The sequence below is a fragment of the Heliangelus exortis genome, chromosome 19 (genome assembly GCF_036169615.1).
Source record: "Heliangelus exortis chromosome 19, bHelExo1.hap1, whole genome shotgun sequence".
NCBI lineage: Eukaryota > Metazoa > Chordata > Aves > Apodiformes > Trochilidae > Heliangelus > Heliangelus exortis.
Window position 1 is genome coordinate 7,476,352 of NC_092440.1, and position 19,846 is coordinate 7,496,197.

The following is a 19,846-nucleotide window of genomic DNA, read 5'->3' on the forward strand; positions in this document are numbered from 1 at the left end:
TTCTGCCATTAATAGGGTTAGATACCTCACCCATCCAAGCACCTGACCAAGTCAAAGAAAAGCCTGTCTCTTTTTTCTCCCTGTCACAGTCAGGGAAAACAATTAAATTTCAAGTGAGGTGCTATCTTTCCAAGTAATTCCTCCTACCCCCAGCCTCTCCCTGCTGCCCCATATTTGACTGAAATGTCCCAACTTCACAACCTTAATCGAGAGCAGAGTCATTCCAGCACCACCAGCATTTTACACCACCCATTTAAGTGGAACTGTGACTCAGAGGACGACCTAAAACACAGGAAGAACACGTAGCCATATAATCCTGCCACAGAGGCTCAGGCCACATTTGCAGGGTTTCTTTAATCAATACACATCTGCTCTGCAGCCCCCTCTCCCTGGTGCCAGAAGGGCATTTGTGTGGCTGTGCAGCGAGCCAGATCAGGGAACCAAGGAATTAGTTTTCCTGGCAGCACAAACGCTAGTGCTGGCACAAGGGAGGCAATCAGAACAAGCAGCCAGGGCAGGGAAGGACCATCTCCTTCAGCTAAAACATGGACTTAGGTCAAATTAAAGTGGTCACAGCCCCAGCTCCCTCTCTCCCTATTTCTCCGAGTGTGGGAATCACCCAGCAGCGCAAAAGATCAAGTCCAGCTTTCCAAAAGGGTGTCTGTCTGAATACAGAGCTATTTTCACAGCCTGTTTCTAATCTCACCAGCTTCCCCACCCTCCTCTTACAAAAAAAAAAAAATAATTTAAAAGAAGAAACTGATTTGGACCCCATCAGTCACCATGTTCCCAGGTCAGAGGGAAGGACACAGCCCTGGGCTCTGCAATGGGTGCTAACGCCTTCTCTGGCAAGGTACACAAACCAGCAGTACAAAGATTGAATGGCTCCATGGAACAAAAGGGAAAATAAGGTCAAACTGGAGGGGAAAAAAAAAAGAAAAAAAAAAAAGAAACCACGAAACAAGAAGCAGCTGAGATGAGAGAGATATGACAGATACAAACACACAGACCAAAAACCCCAACAGGCTGCTTGTTAGCTCTGAAGCTGAGCACACGGGAAGAAAAAAAAAAAAAAAAGAATTTACTTCTTCCTCAACTGGAATGTTCGCATAATTGTCACTTTCAATTTTACATAATTCCCTTTTCTACACATTTGTTTCTTGTCTAGGCCACCATGCATGAAATAAATCCCTGTATCAGAGCACAGTCTGTCTGTGTGCCACACCGTGCTAAGGAGATTGGGTTTCCCGTTTATTCCCATATTACATTCCAAGAAGGTGTGAACAATGTTTTATCAGACTTAAAATAATACAGACCAAACAGATATCTGCTCCAGCCAGGATGTGTTTGCCTAGGTAGATTTTTCTAAAATCATAAAGCTAAGTGAGTAAGGTATTACCTTAAGCATTAATTAAATACCATTTTCCCCCTCCCTTCACAGGGTACACTGAACAAAGGGCATGTACTGCACCAGTAAATAATTCCATCTGAAGTTTTTCATGTTATTTCTTCCCTTACCCCTAATTACAAATGACATGCATTGACTTTGAGTATAGGTTCAATTTTCTTCACATTTAGTGCTGATACCTGGGTATCTTACTTTAAAAACAAAACCCAAACAAAAAACCCAACACAGATAGTAAGGTGTCAATACTAATTAAGTCTTTTAAACACAAGTTTTGAAATGCTGTTCATAAAATCTACATTAGGAAGAGTGGGGGCAAAGGATGATATTTCAACATTGGAAGGAGTGGCACTGAGTAATCAGGCACCCAAATTCTCGTTGTCTCTTTAAAAATAGAGACAAACAGTTTAAATGATCATAGCCTAAGAACACAACACTATCCCTCTGTTCAGGATGAACAAATTAAAAAAACAGAAATATTAAATGCTGTTAAACACAGCTGATACTTAAAGTTCTTCACTTTGAAGCCTGGCTATTATTAGAGAAACCAGAAAGTCTAAAAAAAAATTCTCAATGTCACTGCAAATGTTTTACCTTATAATTCAGTTGCAAGTCTAATTCTGACCTTCTTGAAAGGTACCTGCAGCCCACAAAAAAAGACATCTGAATGTTCCTAGTTTGGCAGCTGCCTGGGAAGTGCAAGAACAGGGATGTCAGTTCACCACATGGGAAAACCTCCAGCCTTTTTCTGTCCTTTCACCAGCATTAGGAATATGTTGTTGCAAGACAAGCCTTTTTAGAAGGCTTGATGCCATGAAGACACAAAGCCAGCTGATGTTTTTTCTCCCATAGTTTTTTTCACTTCCAGCAGCACCCTGGTTAAACCACACTGCCACAAGCTGCCCCTCTCTCCAGAGCATCTCTCTACCACGGAGGAGACCCCACACTCACATTCTCTTTGCCATCAGAAAGGCCAGACTTAAACCGTGATTAATCCCTTCCCAACCACAAAATATATGCAGGGATGCTCCAGTAAAATCGGTAAAACAAGCTATGCTTTGTATTTTTTTCCCCAGGTCCGTATTCTTCTTGGCATGCTTTTTGTGTCTCAGTTTATGCTTTCGGCACAGGTTCATTATTCCTGGAGTATTCAGCAGAGACTGAGTGAAGAATCACATTTTGCTTATGTTGTGAACCTCGCAAAGGTAATACTAGGAAAAACACCAGTGACTTCATCTGCTGAACATTTATAAACAGGGAATGAGAATTTTAACACACACATGAACAAAATGAGATGTAAAAGAACAAAAAGAATTAATCTGTCACTTGAGACAAAAATTTATTCCATCTCCTCAGTACTTGTGTAAGAGCACTCAAACAGGGAAAACTCACCTACTGGTAATTAGCAGGAAAATCACAGTTACGTAAAAATCAACCCAAGAAAACACTAAAAATGAAGGCAAGATTTATTTACTTGCAGGAAATACCACCAGAAGCTGCCCACCTACCAGCCCTGATGCTGAAGCATGCTCTGCATTACAGCACCTCCCCAGGCTGCACAGGACCATCCTCAGGTGCTGGCTGCATGGCCACCAGTGCAGGGAATGGGCACACTGGTGAAGCAGATGCCCACCCAGCCTGGGCAAGGTGACGTGGCCAGAGGGGACAGACAGACCCCTCTGGCTCCTGACCCTATCACCAAAGATGCAAAAAAACTTCAGAAATTATTCTTGGGAACCTATCAAGAAAACAAACTACATAGAATTGTTTATCAGAGGTTTCACCTGAGAGTTTACATCAGTTTAGAAAGGCCTCTGCTACAGCACTTCATAGCCACTGGTTCAGAAATGGCACGTCCTACACCAGCCAAACCACAAGCTCCTTTTCCAACTGAGGAGCAACTGGGTTCAATGTTAACATGAGGCTCTAGACAGCCTCCTATCCAACAGGTGCTAATATGATCACCTTCTCTTACATAAAACCTAAAACTTGTACAGATTAATTTCTAACAAGCACAGGAACCTTTTCCTGATCAAGCCCTGCAAGCACTTTTGCCTGGATGCAGATAAAATTTTAATTTCTCCGTCCCACACCCTATGTGATTTAGTATCATCCAGTGATGGGGAAGAAAAGTCATGAGCTGTATGAAATCAAGTTACAGACCACGTGCAGCCCAGAGGCTCTCATTTCTGTTTCATTAACCCTCTTCTCAACACAAACAGCAGCAGAAACATCAGTGCCTGTATCAAAGTTCTCTTAAAATGGTTTTCTCTACACCAGTTGCATAGATCCAGCAGATGCAGTCATCTCCATAGCAATGGAAAGGAGCTGAGAAAGCCTTGCATACCTGCAAGGTCAGCCTGCAAACAAAAACCCCACTGCTGAACAGGCACCCAGGGCTACCCAGATAGGGCTTAAATTGGGTTATGAGTTTGTTTGATGTAATCAACAACATTACTGTGTGCACATTATAATGAATGTACAGACATCTGCAGTGTTTGATGGACGAGCTGATAGCAGGCTAGTCATAGAATCCATCTGGTTGGAAAACCATTGTCATTTTCAGCTCAAAATCACATTAATAAATTCATATCACAACTTGGTACTATTTAGCTTCAAACCAGAATACCAGAGTAAATAGCATTCTTTTTCCTGAAGAGATCTTGTGAAATATTCAGTAACTTGACACTAACAGCAGTGTGGTGGGGTTTGTTGTTTTTCTTTTTTTTTTTTTTTTTTAAATGCATCAAGTGCTGTAGTGAAGTCTGAGAAAAAAGGAAGGAGGTTTTTGCCTATCTTGCAACAAAACCTCTCTTGAGATATAGGTCTGTTCTGCATCAGGAGTTTCCTAGCAAACGCATGAACAAATGCTTCTTTTGAGAAGCAAGATTATAAATCAGAGCATCAGTAAGGACTGATAGAGCCCAGAAGAACTTAAGAAGCCCGAAGTCAAGACCTGTGTTTTAACTCTGGGAACAGATAGAGAATTAAAGCTTGGGAAAATCTTGTATTAACTTCACCCTGCAGCAGCACCCAGAGGGCAGCACACTCGTGGTCAGTATGTCCCACGTGAAAGGTGCTGATACAACAACCTGCAGTGGGGAGACATTTCACTAGTGGTTCCCACAGGAAGATTTTGAGTTTGTCTGCAAGCCACCAAAGTGATAAAAAAAGCAAGGAGACACTGAAAAATATGCTTACTCCCCAGTGTTACATCCATCCCATGGCCACAAGCAAGGCTGCAGCATGCTGCAATCACACCCACACAGAACCCATGACTGGAAGCATCCCACCATGGACCAGCTCTCCTCACTCCCTAACACAGCAAAACAGGGAATACTGCTGTGGCTCCTAAGCAGCAATGGCACAAGTAGCTCTTTCACCTGAGGCTCTGCAATCACCTCCTGCACAAACACAGCTGGCATTTCAAGTTCCACCAACCAGGGTTGCAAGACCAGAGAGCTCCCTCAAGTCAGAGGAGTGACATGAGCTTCCCCCCCGTGGGACATCCAGCCTCCTATGGGGGACCTGAGCAATGGCACTGGTGGCTGAGGTGACACAGGCAGTGATGAAAGGACTTGCCCTGAGCTCAGAAAGGAAACTTGTGGCAGAGGCAGAAAGAAAACCCCGTTATCTCAACTTCCGGGCCCCTCTGCTAACCGCCAGACCACAACACATTTTTTATTGTAGGATAACATTACAACCAAACAGCTATTTTCTGCTAGCAGAAAACCCACTTGGTAGTTTTACGTAGGACTGCAAGCCAGCCCTGTGACGTGGCATAAACCATCTCTCCCTCCTTTGCATGCCCCAGTTTTATTAAGTAATCCCCATAAAAGCAATTACTGAGCTTTGGACTGAAAAATAACTAGGGGAAAAAAAAAAAAAAAAAAAAAAAGAAAAAAAGAGAGAGAGACAGCAAATTCTGTGTATCTTCATTTGCATACAGATTCCTTCCCTCCCCTTTGTAAGGTTTTTGCCATGAGGTCTTTTATGTCTCTTTCAATAATCATATAATTATATGATTCCTAAAGTACACGCTGGCAACACTTCAGGGGATTTTAGTCATTACAGGTGACAAGACTTTTCTCTTATGTCTAATGCTCACTAGGATTTCCTTCCACTTCATTCACAGATAAGATGAAGAACTGAGTGACACCCTACCTCCTTTCCCAGACACATTTTGAGGGAATCAGCCCTCTTCCTTCTCCATTACAGATACATGGAAGCAAGCAGGACTGAACTGCAATGAACTTCAACCAGAATGAAGCATTTTTTCAATTAGGCAGCCCATCATTTTTCCCAGGCACCACGTCCAACTATTTTCATGGCTTTCACATTTTTTCTTTAATTTTACAATCTGCAAGAAATGCCAAGGTTCCATCAAGGACCAAGAACGCCGTAATTTCATTTCTTCCAATGGTTGCAAGTTATTAACAAGCTGTCAAAACACCATAATTATTTTATATCAAGTTTGACTGATTCCATAAACATCTCTTAGCTGCATACTATCTTGAGCCTTGCTCCCCCTGAGTGTAAGTATGTGCTCAGGCTACGTGAAATAAAGAGGCTGAACGTCCTCTTTGACAGCAATGCAAAAGACATTTATGAGCCACCAAAAAAAAAACAAAAAAAACAACAAAAACAACCCAACAGCAACAATACATTTATTAGCTGATGCACTTGATGTTATTGTAAGGCTCAATGAGACATTTCTCCCCATAAAATTCTTTGGGGTTTTAGCTTTTCTCTGGAAACCACAGCCTCACTAACCCACAGGAGGGGTTAAAGAAATGAACTCGGTGTCTCTCAACATGCCACAGCTTCCCAAATAGCCATATGAACCCTAAATTATTGTTTGCTTTCCTACTTGGGCTGCACATTTCTTCCTAACCTAAGTATTTCCACAGTAAGGCCAGGCCAGATCAGGGATACGCTAGCATCAGAATAAATCAGTTATATTTAAAATCAGAAAAATAAACCAAACCACCAAACAACTGGCATCATATTTTTATGAAGCTGGAAAAAACATCTGTTGGAGAGAAAAAATACATGATTATACCCAACTGCAAACTTCACATTTAGACTACAGGCACGAATGAACCTTATATATAACTTTTCTTTCTGAATGCCTCTATCACAACCTGTTCAGAAGAGAGCAAGGCAGGACAGAGGAGAGGAGCCCAAGCACAGCTCCCTTGCCCTGCTGACAGTGCCCAGCAGTCCCCAGAATAGAACATTTGACTTCAAATTGCCATGTCTGTGTGGTACAACTATACATAGCCAGTACAAGATTAAAAAAGCTTTGCTCTGAGCACAAAGGGAGAGACAGGAATGGTGCCATAAGCCCATGTTTTGCAGCCAGCAGTGCAGGGAAATCATTCTGATCCCTTCAATCCCCTTATCCATGCCAACCACTGACCTTGCAGATGCAACTTTTGTTCAAGTTTAGTCCTTTTTTGGCTGGAAGCAAGACGGAGCCAGAAAGGAAATGCTCTCCATTCATCTTGGATCATGCACGTGCTAGGTACATGGCTGCCCCTGTGCTCCTTTTCACCAGGTATTTCTGAACTTTGGATCCAGTCACTCAGTACAAAATAATTAAGCTACAAAAACTGGCATGCACCTATTTGCCTGTCATTACAGCTCGACACATCTGCTGGCCTGGCTGGGCAGAGGGTGGGAGAGCCCTGCAGCCAGTGTGGTTGGTACCTGCCCAGCTTTCACAATTCCCTGCACCAGAGGAACTGGACAGACAACTAAAGGGAAGCAGCTCAGAAGCTGTTTAACCCTCTCCTCCATTTTAAACAATCTGGGTTAATAACATAAAGACTGATTCTCCTTTCAGCATCTGAACAGTGCTTTTAATAGTTAATTAGTTCTTTTAAAAGAAACTATTTTTTTCAGGGAGATGGAAGAGGACTGGTAAAATAGTGCTCCAACTCTCTCCTCAATGCAAGGAGCAGGACTGGAGCAGTCACAGCTCCTGGTGTGCTGAACACAGCAGAGCCAGAAGATATTTAAATAGCAAGAGCCACTTCACCTACATAAAACTCTTTTATACCTTTACCATGATAAACTGGAGGCATTAAAGTGCAGTGAATTGGAAATTGTTCTCACTTATAGCTGGATGTTCACGTACCACTGATACCAAGATGCAGGGGCCTCCCTACTGTATTTCAAATCCTTATTTTTTAAAAAAAAATACAGCATTGAACTGGACACAGTGTTTCAGTTCTGCTGACACCCTTTGCTCTCCAGCACTACAGCCCAACTACCCTGTGTTCCCCACCACCTGCATCACCAGCACAAGACCAGAAGCTAAAGGAGCTGAAGCAATAAGCACATTTTTGGTAGCACTGTCCCCAGCCAAGGTGCTCACCACTTCAGGCACAAAAAGCCCTCGGGTCTGGTGAAACATGATGCAGGGGAGCAGCCTGCAGTGGTCATGCCTGGAGAAAAACACCTCCCACAAGAAACAGAAAGCAGGAGAATGCCAGGAAAAACAAAAAAAAGCTCCCCAGACCTTTTCTATCAGTGTAACAACCTCCAGTCAGAGTACTGTATCTCTTCACCTATATATATATATTTTAATTTATATTTTTAAGAGGTACAGTTGTGCAGTTCTTGTTAAGCAAGCAGGAACCTACCAAAGAAACAAAGTGAAATACACCAGCCTGATCAGCTCCTACCCAGCCCCTTTGGTCACTGTTACTTTCCTGAAAAGTAAGATAGTGATAATCACTATCATTCTGTGAAATAATTGAAATAAATGATAAAAAGTGCATCTTGTTGGCATACTGAGAGGGCAGTAAAGCTTTCAGTGCTTACTAAACAAAAAGTCGAGTGAACCACTGCAAGTAAACATCAGTTTGGATCCAGCATCATCTCTTCTTTGGGTGAAGTGGAACACTAATTTTAGTATGTCTCTTTCATTAAAAAAAAAAAAAAAACACAAACTCTGCAATACAGAGTACCTTCTATTATTTAAATACAATATATTTAATTTTAAAAAATACAAAAAACCAAACAAACAATTGTAATTTATCTGCTGAATTTCTCTGTGGTGGTTTGCCCTCTTGACATTTCAGCAACCTTCATCTCACATTTTACCCCAGATTTCAGACCACTGAAGAAAGGATGAGAAGCTATGTTACAGAAAACAACTTTGGAAAAACTGGTAAGATACTAAGAGGTCTTCCAAAAAAAAAAAAAAAACCAAACCCAAAACAACATAATAAGCAGCAGGGTCAAGTGCAGTTTGAGCTACAAATGAAAACCTCAGGGAGAGAGAATTTTCACAGCCAAGCCTCAGATAAGCAAACCATTCCCTCTCTCCAGTGCCTGTGTTCCATGCACTGTGTTACCCTCAGGTTCCTGGCCCGACTGAGCAGGTATTTCAGGCTTTCCAGAGCTCACCCCCTGTTTTAGTTCTGCATTAACCACCTCTTATTCCTTAATAAGAACAAAAAAACCTTAAGTACCTTCTTTAGACAAGATGCCAAAAAAATCAACAGCTAGAAGAACAAATCAATGGAGACTAACAAGCCTTTGGGAACACCAAAAGGCATTTAGAGCACTCTCCAGAAAATCGTTAGCTTTCCTGAGGTTAAAATCATTTTTTAAGGAATAACAGACCATCCGAAATACTTACTTTTGACAATTAAGTAGAGGGGGAAAATACTTTAAAAATCTAGCAAACTGTTTTAAAACATCAGACTAACTGTGGGAAAAAGTAAGCATCTGCAGAGCTCTGGTGATAAATGAGAAGCTACACAGTTAGGTCAGTGGAACTAACACAAAACCTTTGGAACAGGAAGCTGCAGTTAAATACACTGGTTTTCTTATCAATGAGAGATCAGAGCAACAGTAACAGCACAGTGTACAACACACATGTGAACACAGCCTTAGCAAGATAACAGCCGAAGAACTTGGGGATTCTGTCCCAGAATCTACTATCACTATTAGGCTTTCTAACCCCTCCTACACTCAAGTGCAAACAGCAGAGAAGGGACTGGGATTTAGCACTGCTGGACTTAGGGATACTAACAAAAGTAAGAGTGGGCAAAGTGTTCATCTCCTTAAGGTCTGGGACCAGATGCAGCTGGGCCCCAATTCTGCTCCTAAGGGCAGCATCAACACTTTAACACAACCTGCAAGGAGTAAAGCTCTACCTCTTTTCAGCCCAGGGATCTACTTCTGTACATGTTATTCCATGCACATTTATGAGTGGATTCTCCACAAGTTTCTAAAAATAGCTTAAGCATTCCTAAAAAAACCCATACACACACCAGGAAAGTTAATTTCCATACAGTATTCCAAACCTTTGCTGGAATCAGTAAAAATTATAAACAACAGCCCAAAAGAAAACACAAACCCTTGTCTTACAACTACTTGGGGAGAACAATTGCTCTCAAAGATCGCATTCATTAACATTCTGATGAAGTTCCCTTTTAGGGCTGTTTTTCATACTTGAAAGGAACAGCTATGATCAGAGAGAGCCCTCAACTACCGACTCACTCATTTAGATTCTCTCGCTCTGATTCACCAATCACCTTCAAGAATAATTAGCAGCTTCATCTGAACGTAATGAATATACACACATGCTCACACACACACACACACACACACACACACCATTCCTTTTGGAAGGCAGTGAGAAATCCCCCACTTCTCAGCCTGCCAGCTTTCCTAACCCCAGCATGGGAACCATCTCCTGGGCAGCTCCATCACTTGATGGTTTTCCAGCTGCATCACTGCCCACCTCAAGCCAGCAGGTCAGGGCAAACTGAGTTCCCAAGTTGCGTTCAGTGGCTGGGTGTTAAAAATGAAAAACACCCCCAGTCCACACAGATCAGCTTCATGTAACCTGTGCTGAGTCAGATTTCTACAAGAATATTCAGGGGAAGGAAGGGAAAGGGGAAGTTTTAACTTGCACATAGAGAGGCTGCTACTGCTTTGTGGGCCCACATTCTGTGGCCTTTTTATTTTCCCCTTAAATATATATATAATTGTCAAATCTGTGTTTATGTCAAAGATGGTAGGAGAGGTGATCCTTAAGTCACAAGGAAGTATCACAGAAACAAGACGCTGTATTTTCAGACAACTGCCAAAGGAAACATTGCCACACGAATTAAATCAAAATCCAGAATGCTCAAAATTCACAGCAAAGAGATACAGGAGACTTCATAAAACCATCCAGCACAATTAGCCTTAAATGTATCTACCTCCAGCACAACACATAGGAAAAATATACACACACATACATAGCAGCCTTTATTTACAGGAACACCAGTGGTGAGAAGTTTCTTCAGTAGGAAAGGGGAATTCACAACATTTTGAGATAGAAAGAAAAACAAACAAAAAACCACTTTACCTCTCACAAATGTTTCTATCATTAAGTTCTGCCTAACCACTGAGAAGGTTAATTTCCAGGGGGAAGCCCAAATCTTTGCTAGCCTAAACATAATCACAGCTCACTGTAACATTAGTGACAAACAAACCTTGAAGAAGAACACAAGAAAGAATCACAAAAAACTACCACACATGCAACAAAAGCTCCTTTTAAGATTACAAATTACATGAAGCAGACTTTCTTAGTTCAGCAGTGTTTCTAGACTGCATACAGACTTTTCTTCTCTCCTCCCTCAAGAACATGGAAGGTTTCAATTTTTATTTCTTTTCAAAACATCACCACAGCAGATTTTAAGCACTCTTAAAAAACAAATACACATAGAAAGGCAAATGTCCTCCAAAGCAGAAGAAAACCACCTGCTGTAGCCCAGCTCACTCGAGAACACAGCTCCACACCACACAAAATGACCTTGCCATTTTTTAGTCATGTACATGTGCATATGCATATGGTGCTGTAAAGTAGTTCTGCCTTAATAATCCTCTTGCCTTGCCAGACATCACCCACGGTCAAAGGCAGCACTGCATGGAAAAATCCACACAATGCAGTGTTTTCTCCCTTTCACTGTTACTGGGATTCATGAAATGCACATGGATCATACGGCTCTCCAAGAATCTCAAATCCAACATAGCTCCTCGTTCAGCATCCGAAAGAAACAGAATTTGGCTCACACCATTGCCTCCAAGGTGTCAGCTGCCATCTGAGATGTTGAGATGCACCCAGTCTCTTGCATGCTGGTAAATACAGTGGAAATCCACTAATTTTAGGTGGTGCTTCAGCGCTTTGCAAGTTTGAAAAGGGACAGTTTTGTAAAGACTTGCATGTAATTTTGATTTCAAAAATCAAACCAAAACAAAACCAAAAGTACTCCCACAGACAGATGTTCTTTGGGATGGCAGAAGTTTAAGGTCACTTTCCATCCTTGAGCACCCTGTTATCAAGGTTATGGCTGGGCTGAGTTGAAAACAAGGTTTCTCCCATTTGAAAAGCCCAGAGTTTTCCCAGTCAGCCCTGGAGGGATTGCACTATCATTTGAATTCTATTTCCTGATAACATGCTCATCACTGTAGAAAATTTCTGCAGGAAGATGAATTTTACTTTCTTCACTGAGAGCTCAGTAGAGACTCAGGGGGTTAATTGGACCTATCTGCTGATGCATATTTGACTAAGAGCATACCCAAGGAAAAAAAAAAAAAAAAAAAGGAGATACAGACAAGTCTATGGCTTGTTTTAGAGGCACAGGAAAACAGATCACTTGCTCATTATCAGTTCTGCATAGACAAAGTAGTTGGCTTTCCTGTTAGGACAACACCCAACAAACTATGCCATGAAATAGCCAACACCAAGCTAATACAAATCATCTTCCCACTCCAGTACCTCCACACCTAGAGCTGCTCAGAGGCTGATGGGCTAAATGTCCCTCCTGAGCACAAGTCCTGGCTCTCCAAGCAAAGGTTTCATTGTCCTGACACCCAGAGTAGATGGTCAAGGCCACCACTGAAACCTCCACAGCAGCACAGGGTCCATCTCTGGGCCTTTGAGAAGTTGGTTCTATGAGCAAAAAACTCCACTGCCACAATGGCAGAGCCCAGAGGCCTGTGTGGCAGGAGGGGTGGGCTGGAAAGCATCAAATCCCACAAATCAAATGGGGTCTCGATGTCTGAGGCAAAGATATTAAGAGATCCCAGGGCAAATCTGAGATTATTCATTAGCCTGTAAAAAACCCTTCATCACTGTGATGTGGGTTAACAGACACACAAGTGACAGGAAATCTGAAGTAGGCAGAGTACCCACAATTTTGCCCACGTTTTTACCCTGGTGTGTCAAAGAAAGTGGGCAAAGACTCTAGGATTGCTCATATTTACTGTGAATTCAAGTCATGACGCCCATCAAGTGACTTGTTAGGTGCTTTCTCTCAACAACTCAGTTCCTCCCCTCACACACAAACAAAACAAAAATCAAAAGCCAAAGTCTTAGTTTGTCAATGCCCCTCTGAAAATATTAAATTTCCTGCTCTGCTTAACTTAGCTCAGACAAGGCAGGCAGTATTTGCTCAGCAAATATTGTTTGTAATAAGTTAGACAAGCAATATTTTTTGCCAGCCTATTAACACCAGAAAAATATGTACAGTCAACAAGAGATGAAGAATTTGTTCAATTACTCCAAAAATGGGAATTACAACCAAGGGATTATTATCCATTTAAACATCTCTTTTCCACAAAATGTCAAACACTAGCCATTTGCTAACAATCTCCGGAGACAGATAAAGTAACATTTTGGCAACGCAAACACAAACTCCACGAGCCGGGGGAGGGGGTTCGGGGGAGCTGGGGGGGGAAGGAAGGGGGGGCTGGCGGGAGGGGGAAGCTCTACCATTCACAACAATACCGGACCATCCCAACACGCCAGGAATATTTTGCAGCCCTCCGCCAGCCAATTAAAGCCCCAAACAAACATTTGACTTGCCCTAAGTGATAGTTAACACCAGCCGGAGGGAGCAGGGGGGCTGGGAAATGAGGAAAGGGGAGGGGGGTGCAGCAAGTTGCTCGCTGGGCTGCGAGCACCCGGGCTAGGACTGACCGCAGCCCCGAAATCCCCCCGGGCTGACACTAGGACTCCCGCACATTAATTACTATTTGCAAAATTCAGCAGCCTGAAAGCGCCGCGCTTTTCTTTTTTCTTTAATTATTTTTTTTTTCAATGTTTTTTTTTTTTTTTTTCTCCTTCCATTTCCCCCACCGTTCCACAGGAGGCCAGAACAACCCCCGCCCCCCCCCCCCAAAAAAAAAAAAAAAAAAGAACCCCCGGGCCACCTCCTCTCTTACCTCCAGCGCTTCCAGGGTGTTGAAGCTGGCTATGGCGAAGCCATCGATCAGATCCTCCTCCTGGGAGCTGGACTCGCGGCGGCGGCGGCGCGGGGGCCGGGCGGTGCGGGCGGCGGGCGGCGGGCCCCGTGGGGCCGTGCAGTTCTGGCCGCCGTTCTCCTTGCCGGGGCTCGGTTCCTTTTCGGAGCCCGAAGAAGGGCTCTGGTTCCGCGGGTCGCGGGCCGCCGCCTCCCGCCGCCGCACGCGGTCCCGCTGCGACCTCGACCTCCGGCTCTGCCGGATTTTCCCATCCATTGCCGAAGAAGAAGCAAATCAAAAAAATTTAAAAATAATAATAATAAAAATAATTAAGGGAAAAAAAAAAAAAAAAAAAAAAAAAGAGAGAGAAGGCCGGGCGCGGGGGGGGGCGGTGGAGGGTGGGGGCGGGGGGGGGGGGGGGGGAGCACGGGGGTAGAGAAAAGTCGCCCCCCTCCAACTCACCACTTCCCCTGTCCAAGCCCCGGAGCCCTTTAAAAATAATAATAATAATTAAAAAAAAAATCAACAACAACAACAAAAATCCTGCTGTTCAGACCCTCGGATCCAGGGCGATGATAATCCACAGAGCAAGGCTGGGTGGCGGTGGGGCGAGCGGCACACACACACAAAAAATATTAAATCCACGGAATGACCTTGACAAATTTCCACCCCCCGCCCCCCCCACCCCCCAAAAAAAGCAGAGACGGGAAGAGGAGGAGAGAAAAAAAAAAAGAGAAGGGGGGGGGGAATATATCTGGATCAGGACGAGGACACCTCGGATTCACTCGGCGCGGAAGAGAGAGGCAGATCCAGGAGGCTCGACCCAGCTCGGGATAATCCAGGCGCGGCGCCCCCTCCCCGGGGGCAGCGCCGCTCCGGGGCCCCGCTCCGGCCGCCGCGCTCCGCGGCGGGGGGGCCGCCGCCGCGCTCGCCGCCCAACTTTCTTGCCGCGGAGCGAGCGAGACAATCCCTGGGCAGCCCCCGCCGCCGCCCGCCGCCGCCGCCGCCCGCCGCCGACCCCTCCTCGCCGGGCGCCGCCGGCGGCTCGCAGCCCCCCGCCGGCGCGGCGCGGCCCCCCCGCCGCCGCCGCCGCCCGCTGCCGGATGGCGCTGGCCCGCCCGCCCCAGCCCGGCCGCCCGCGGCGCGGCGCAGCCCCGGCCCCCAGAAGCCGCTCAGTCGGCGCTGCCCGGATGCCGCCCCATTCTCCCCGAGCTGGGACGAGGCGCTAGCACCGCCCGGCCGGCCGCGCATGAGCAGGGCTGCCAGCTGCGCGTCATTCCCCGGCGCAGGCCCGGCCGTGCCCCCGGCCCCCCCCCCCTTCCTCCTCCTCCTTCTCCTCCTCCTCCTCCTTCCCGCCCCGCAGAAGCCGCGCGGCCACCCCCCCTCCACTATCCTCCCCCCTCGCTTCTCTTCAGTGATGAGTGGGGGGATAAGGGGGAGCCGTGGGGCCCCCCCTGGGAAAAGTTTCCCCCTGGTTCGGTTCCCACAGCTCCTCCCCGCCGCGTCCCGGACACCCCCCTGCCCCGCTGTCTCCTCACCGGGGGGGAGGTTGTGCGCCCGGGAAATGGAGGAGGGCACCGCCGGCAGCTCCGCGGGGCCGAGGGGGGGGCTGGCCAGGGGCGAGTGGGGGGGACGAGGGGCAAGCTGAGGGACTAGCTGGGGACAAGGGACCAGCAGTGGGACCAGGGGGTGACTCGTGGGATGGGTCGGGGGTTAAACGATGAACCGAGGGACGAGTGATGTGCCGAGGGGTGGGTTGGAGGTCAAAGGATGAGCAGGGCAAGGGACGACTTGTGGGAGCTGGGACGTTAAGCGATATGCAGAGGGACAAGCTGAGGGATGAGTTGGGGAGCAGTCTGGGGGCCAACGAACAAGTTTGGGCTCAAGCAGGGGACAAGCTGATGATGAGGGTGCAGGGGCAAGAGGAACTGGGCAGCCAGAGCGTAAGTGGGACATGGAGCAGTACAAGGTGCTGAGGGGAAAGGCCAGGATGGTGGAGATGGAGGGAGAATATCTTTCCTGCTCATTAATCCCTGCTTCCCATCCGTCCATCTTGCTGAGGTTCCACTTGGGCTCTGCATCAGGAGGAGGCTGTGGTTACCTTCTTGTTTCCCTGCTGTTTGGAGCCTGCCCTCTCTGCAGGATCTTCTAAGCCGAGGCTTTGTCCCTGAGCACTTCCCTGGAAAGGGGACCAGCTCGGTGGCTCACTGAGCAGCTGTGCCTTGCCCTGGGACAGCACTGAGGGAGGTGTGCCTGGATCAGGGCCCCAGCACTGGGCACAGGAGGCCCCACATATCACAATGGTAGCAGGACCTAATCCTCCTGTTATCATCTTTTATTGCACGCAGTCATACACTGCCACACGTTACCATCACCCCTGGGTACTCTCTTCCATGTGTGTGGCTGGCTTGGCTCTTTTTGACTGACTCGGCTCCATTCCTTACATCTTTAGCTACTTTTGCCTTCTCCAGGGCGTAGGGTCCAGTTCTGGATGTGAGGGAAGTTAGAAGGAAGTTGTGAAATAAAACCTAAAGTCCACAGAGCTTCATAAATAAGCATGAAAGTCCATGAAGGCAATTCAGTGTTAGTGGAAGCTGTGGAAATAAGGGAAGCCAAAAAAGTTTCCTGCCACCTGATCCTACTTGTGTTCATACTCAATCAGAAGTGGTGGCTTCCTCAGACCTGTGTCCCCAGCAGCATCAAGCTGCTGGCTGGGTGTCTAACACCTGTGAAAGGCTTTGACACAGGGACTGCAATGTCTGCCTCTCCTCAGTTTTCTTATATTCCTCATCTAACTGTAATAACGAAGCAGACAAAAATTATCCTCCCTCCACCTGTCCTCATCAGACTTTTGGAAGGCTTTCTGGCATCTGGCAGCAGCTTTTCCCTACCTTGCTTAAGCAAGAGGTAAAATAAATATCACTCTTTTAAAGTGTAGCATAGAAACGTCATTTAAATTTAAGCAATTTAAAACCAAAGGTAGAAATCCCATGTGTAGTACAAAGCCTCTTAATGCAAATAGTCATTCATGCATTGCATGCCTCAATCACACTTGTATCAGTGTCATTTGTGTCCTAATAAAATCCTATAATCTTTTGCTTGCCAATTAAACAAGGAAGATAGCTGAGTCTGGCTGCTTCCTTGGGTAATTACAGGCTGGTGGGGAGTCAGACACCTATCTACCATGGGCTTTCCAATAGTGTGTTTTCTCTCCATTTCCTTTAAGGGACAGTACTATAATTTTTTACATGTAGGGTATTTTAAAGCTATAACCAAGATCCAGGGAATGGTTGTTAATGAAAGATCTGGAGCTTAGATACACCCAGTTAAACGATGGATTGAGCTTAACAACTGTATTTGCTTTACTAGGATTTTAAGAATCACTTTCTAGAAAAGAGCACTTACAAATGTAAAAATAGCTTACTGAACTCAGGGTGAGCCTGTCCTTTAATTTACAAGGTAATTTCTGTGTTGCTTATAAGTAAATCATAAGGGTAAGCCTTTAAAAAAGAAATAGAGGCATTTTTAACAGTTTCTCTTTATAGCGCTCATTTCAGTCCCATTGTGCTTTAGGTTCTCCATCATTAATATGCATTTCTAGTTCTTTTTTTTTTTTTTTCATTCACTTCCAAATTTGCTGACCAACAAGGACAGTAGAAATTGCCTGTAAAGTTCCTTTCTTTATTTCCTGTCAGCAGGGTCATCAAGATTCTCATCCTGCTTACACATTTGTGTACAGCAGCTTAATGTCACTGTGAACATAAACCAAAGGTGCCTTCTGGGGAAAGTTGTGAATACAATTTATTTTTTTTTTCAAAAAACTTCCCCAATTCATCAGCACTATGTTCATCCATGCTTATCTCCAGCTTTGTGTGTGTGCATATATATATGTATATATGTTTATATGTTTATTTCTGTTGCAAGACACAACAGAAGGGTCATCCAAAGAAATTAACAAAATCAAACAGTCGGCATGTGAAAGGATGCCTCTATTTGAAACAGCATCTCTGAATCAATCACGCCTTTCCTTGCACCAAGGCAATTTCACATTTTCAATAGAAGGCAGACCTACAGTGATTTCCCCCCCCCAGCATCAAATGGCTTTCTGCACAATGATATTCATCATGCTATAACTCTAGGTGAATGATAATGGATCAGAGGGAATGAAAACAGATGGATGTTAAAATAGACAATTCCTTGCCACGAACCTGGGAGCCCTCCACCACTGCCTAGTCTGTTCATTCAGTTCATAATTGTATTAGACATTCCAACAATAGAGAGGCCTTCTTCATTAATCCTGAATTTACTGAAAAGAAGCTTTGCAGACTATAGCTCTTTTGGTGCTTAGACAACACCAGGCAAAATTTACCACATGCTTAAATGGATAAAACTCAGCTAGATAGAAACCAGAACAGAAAATTCTAAAAGAAGCAAAAGATGAGCCAGAAAGGAGGATAACCTGGCAGCAGCACCGTCAGTGGGCAGGAGACACTCCAGTATCTTTGCAACAGAGCTGCAGCTTAGAGATTATCGAGAGAGTGAATAGAAAACCTCTCCTCTTGCTGACTGCATGGACAGCTGAGCTTATCAAGGGTGCACCTATGTTCAATGTGATTGTCCCTTTCTAGCAGCAAGCCACCAACCCCTACCATGTGTTGGGGCACAACCTTTTTAGGCCTGGTCTGCATCAGGTGACCGTGGCTAAGCAATACAGATCAGGTCTCTTCCCAGCTGTCCTGTGAGTCAGACCTTGATTACAATATTGACATTAACATTTTAATCACACGCAGGCTGCTGCAGGTTTGAATGACCAACTTGCCATGCCTTTGCTTTTTGAGGAGCAGAAATTAGACCCTTGTTCATAGCTCGAGTGAGTACAACATCAGAGCAGGAGCTACCAGTAAACATGGCACTGCTGTCACCACGAGCATGGCCCTGGACATTACCCTGACTGGCACGGGGACACCTCGCTGGAACGGGGACTTTGTTCTCCAGTGCTCTATTCCCGTGTCTGGGGTAGGACTGGAGGTTATGAAAAGAGGAGCAAGGCAGTGCTTTTGTATCCTCTGTAGCCTGAGGCGATGTGAAAATCTACCCAGTCCCTCCCTAACTGGCGTTTTGAGATTCCTGGGGACTTTAATCAGAGCAGAGTAATCCGGAGACTTTTCCTTCATCCCGTGGAGCTGGAAGCAGGGCTCCTATTGTGCTTTCCCTGCCTTGTGCTCTCAGAACAAGGTGAAGTAACTCCAGCGTAAATGAGAATCAGCCCCCAAATCCGTGTTGGTCCTCTCACCCCAGTTGTACTCCACAATCTGGCTGCAAGCAGTGCAAGCTGACTCTGTGAGGCCTTGCTCTGTTAAAGACTGTCGTGTCCCAGGTGGAAGGATGACCAAAAGGTCAGAATAAATAAACTGCCTACAAAATTGCTTAAGGCAAGAAAAAGAGACTAGAGGCTTTCATTGCAGTTCTGAAATGCACCAGAACATACTTCAAGATGTTAAATAAGCTGCGTTTTGCTTTGCTGGGCTTAGCTGTTTTCTGTTGTTTCTCTCCTGGCTAGTCCAATACTCTGCTGAAAGAATCAGGCCTTAAATGCTGGGTATCCCTGCTACAAACATGGGCTGTCTTTGTCACTTGTTTCATCATGGTCATTTGCACTGAAAATGCATAATCACTGTCAGAGTGCAAAGAATCATTATGAATAATTAGTTACTTCCAATATGGCAAGTCAGTCTCATAAATCTTGAATATTTGGCTTTGGTTTTGGAAAGAGATTCCTTAATGGCTATACTTGTGAGACTCTGTTAATTGATATGAAATTGTATTCAAAATTAAATTTGTTTTAACAGATCTAAATCACCCGAATAAATCAGTTTCAGCCTATCTGCTTCAAGGGTTCAATTATGCTTGGGGTTTTCTTTGTGAGAAGTGTGTGCACTTGCAACCCATGAGTAGGTGGCTGGATTCGGCCCTCCCCTCGTTTCACTGACCACTTCCATCTGCTGACATCAGAAACCAGAAGAGGGGGGGTAAGGAACTGGGGCAGTTCTGGGGCACGGAGCTTTCCTCCCAGGGGGGTATTGGGGACCATGGTACAGCCAGTGTGTAAGCAAGGCACGGGCTGTCTCTCATTGTAACGGGGCAAAAGAGATGGGAGGGAATTTTTAATTAGAAAAAGGAGCTCAG

The 19,846-nt window shown here is 45.2% G+C and overlaps 1 protein-coding gene across 24 annotated transcripts in view; it reads right to left on the bottom strand.

Moving 5' to 3' along the window:
- Positions 1 to 14,016, bottom strand: part of FBRSL1 (fibrosin like 1) — a 513,458-nt gene extending 499,442 nt beyond the window's left edge. For all 24 annotated transcript variants that reach the window (XM_071763661.1, XM_071763655.1, XM_071763656.1 and 21 more), the window contains exon 1: positions 13,643 to 14,016. In XM_071763661.1, coding sequence (XP_071619762.1) covers positions 13,643 to 13,936 — 294 coding nt within the window. In that variant the 5' untranslated portion in view covers positions 13,937 to 14,016. The remainder of the gene's footprint in view (positions 1 to 13,642) is intronic.
- Between the last annotated feature and the right edge of the window lie 5,830 nt (positions 14,017 to 19,846).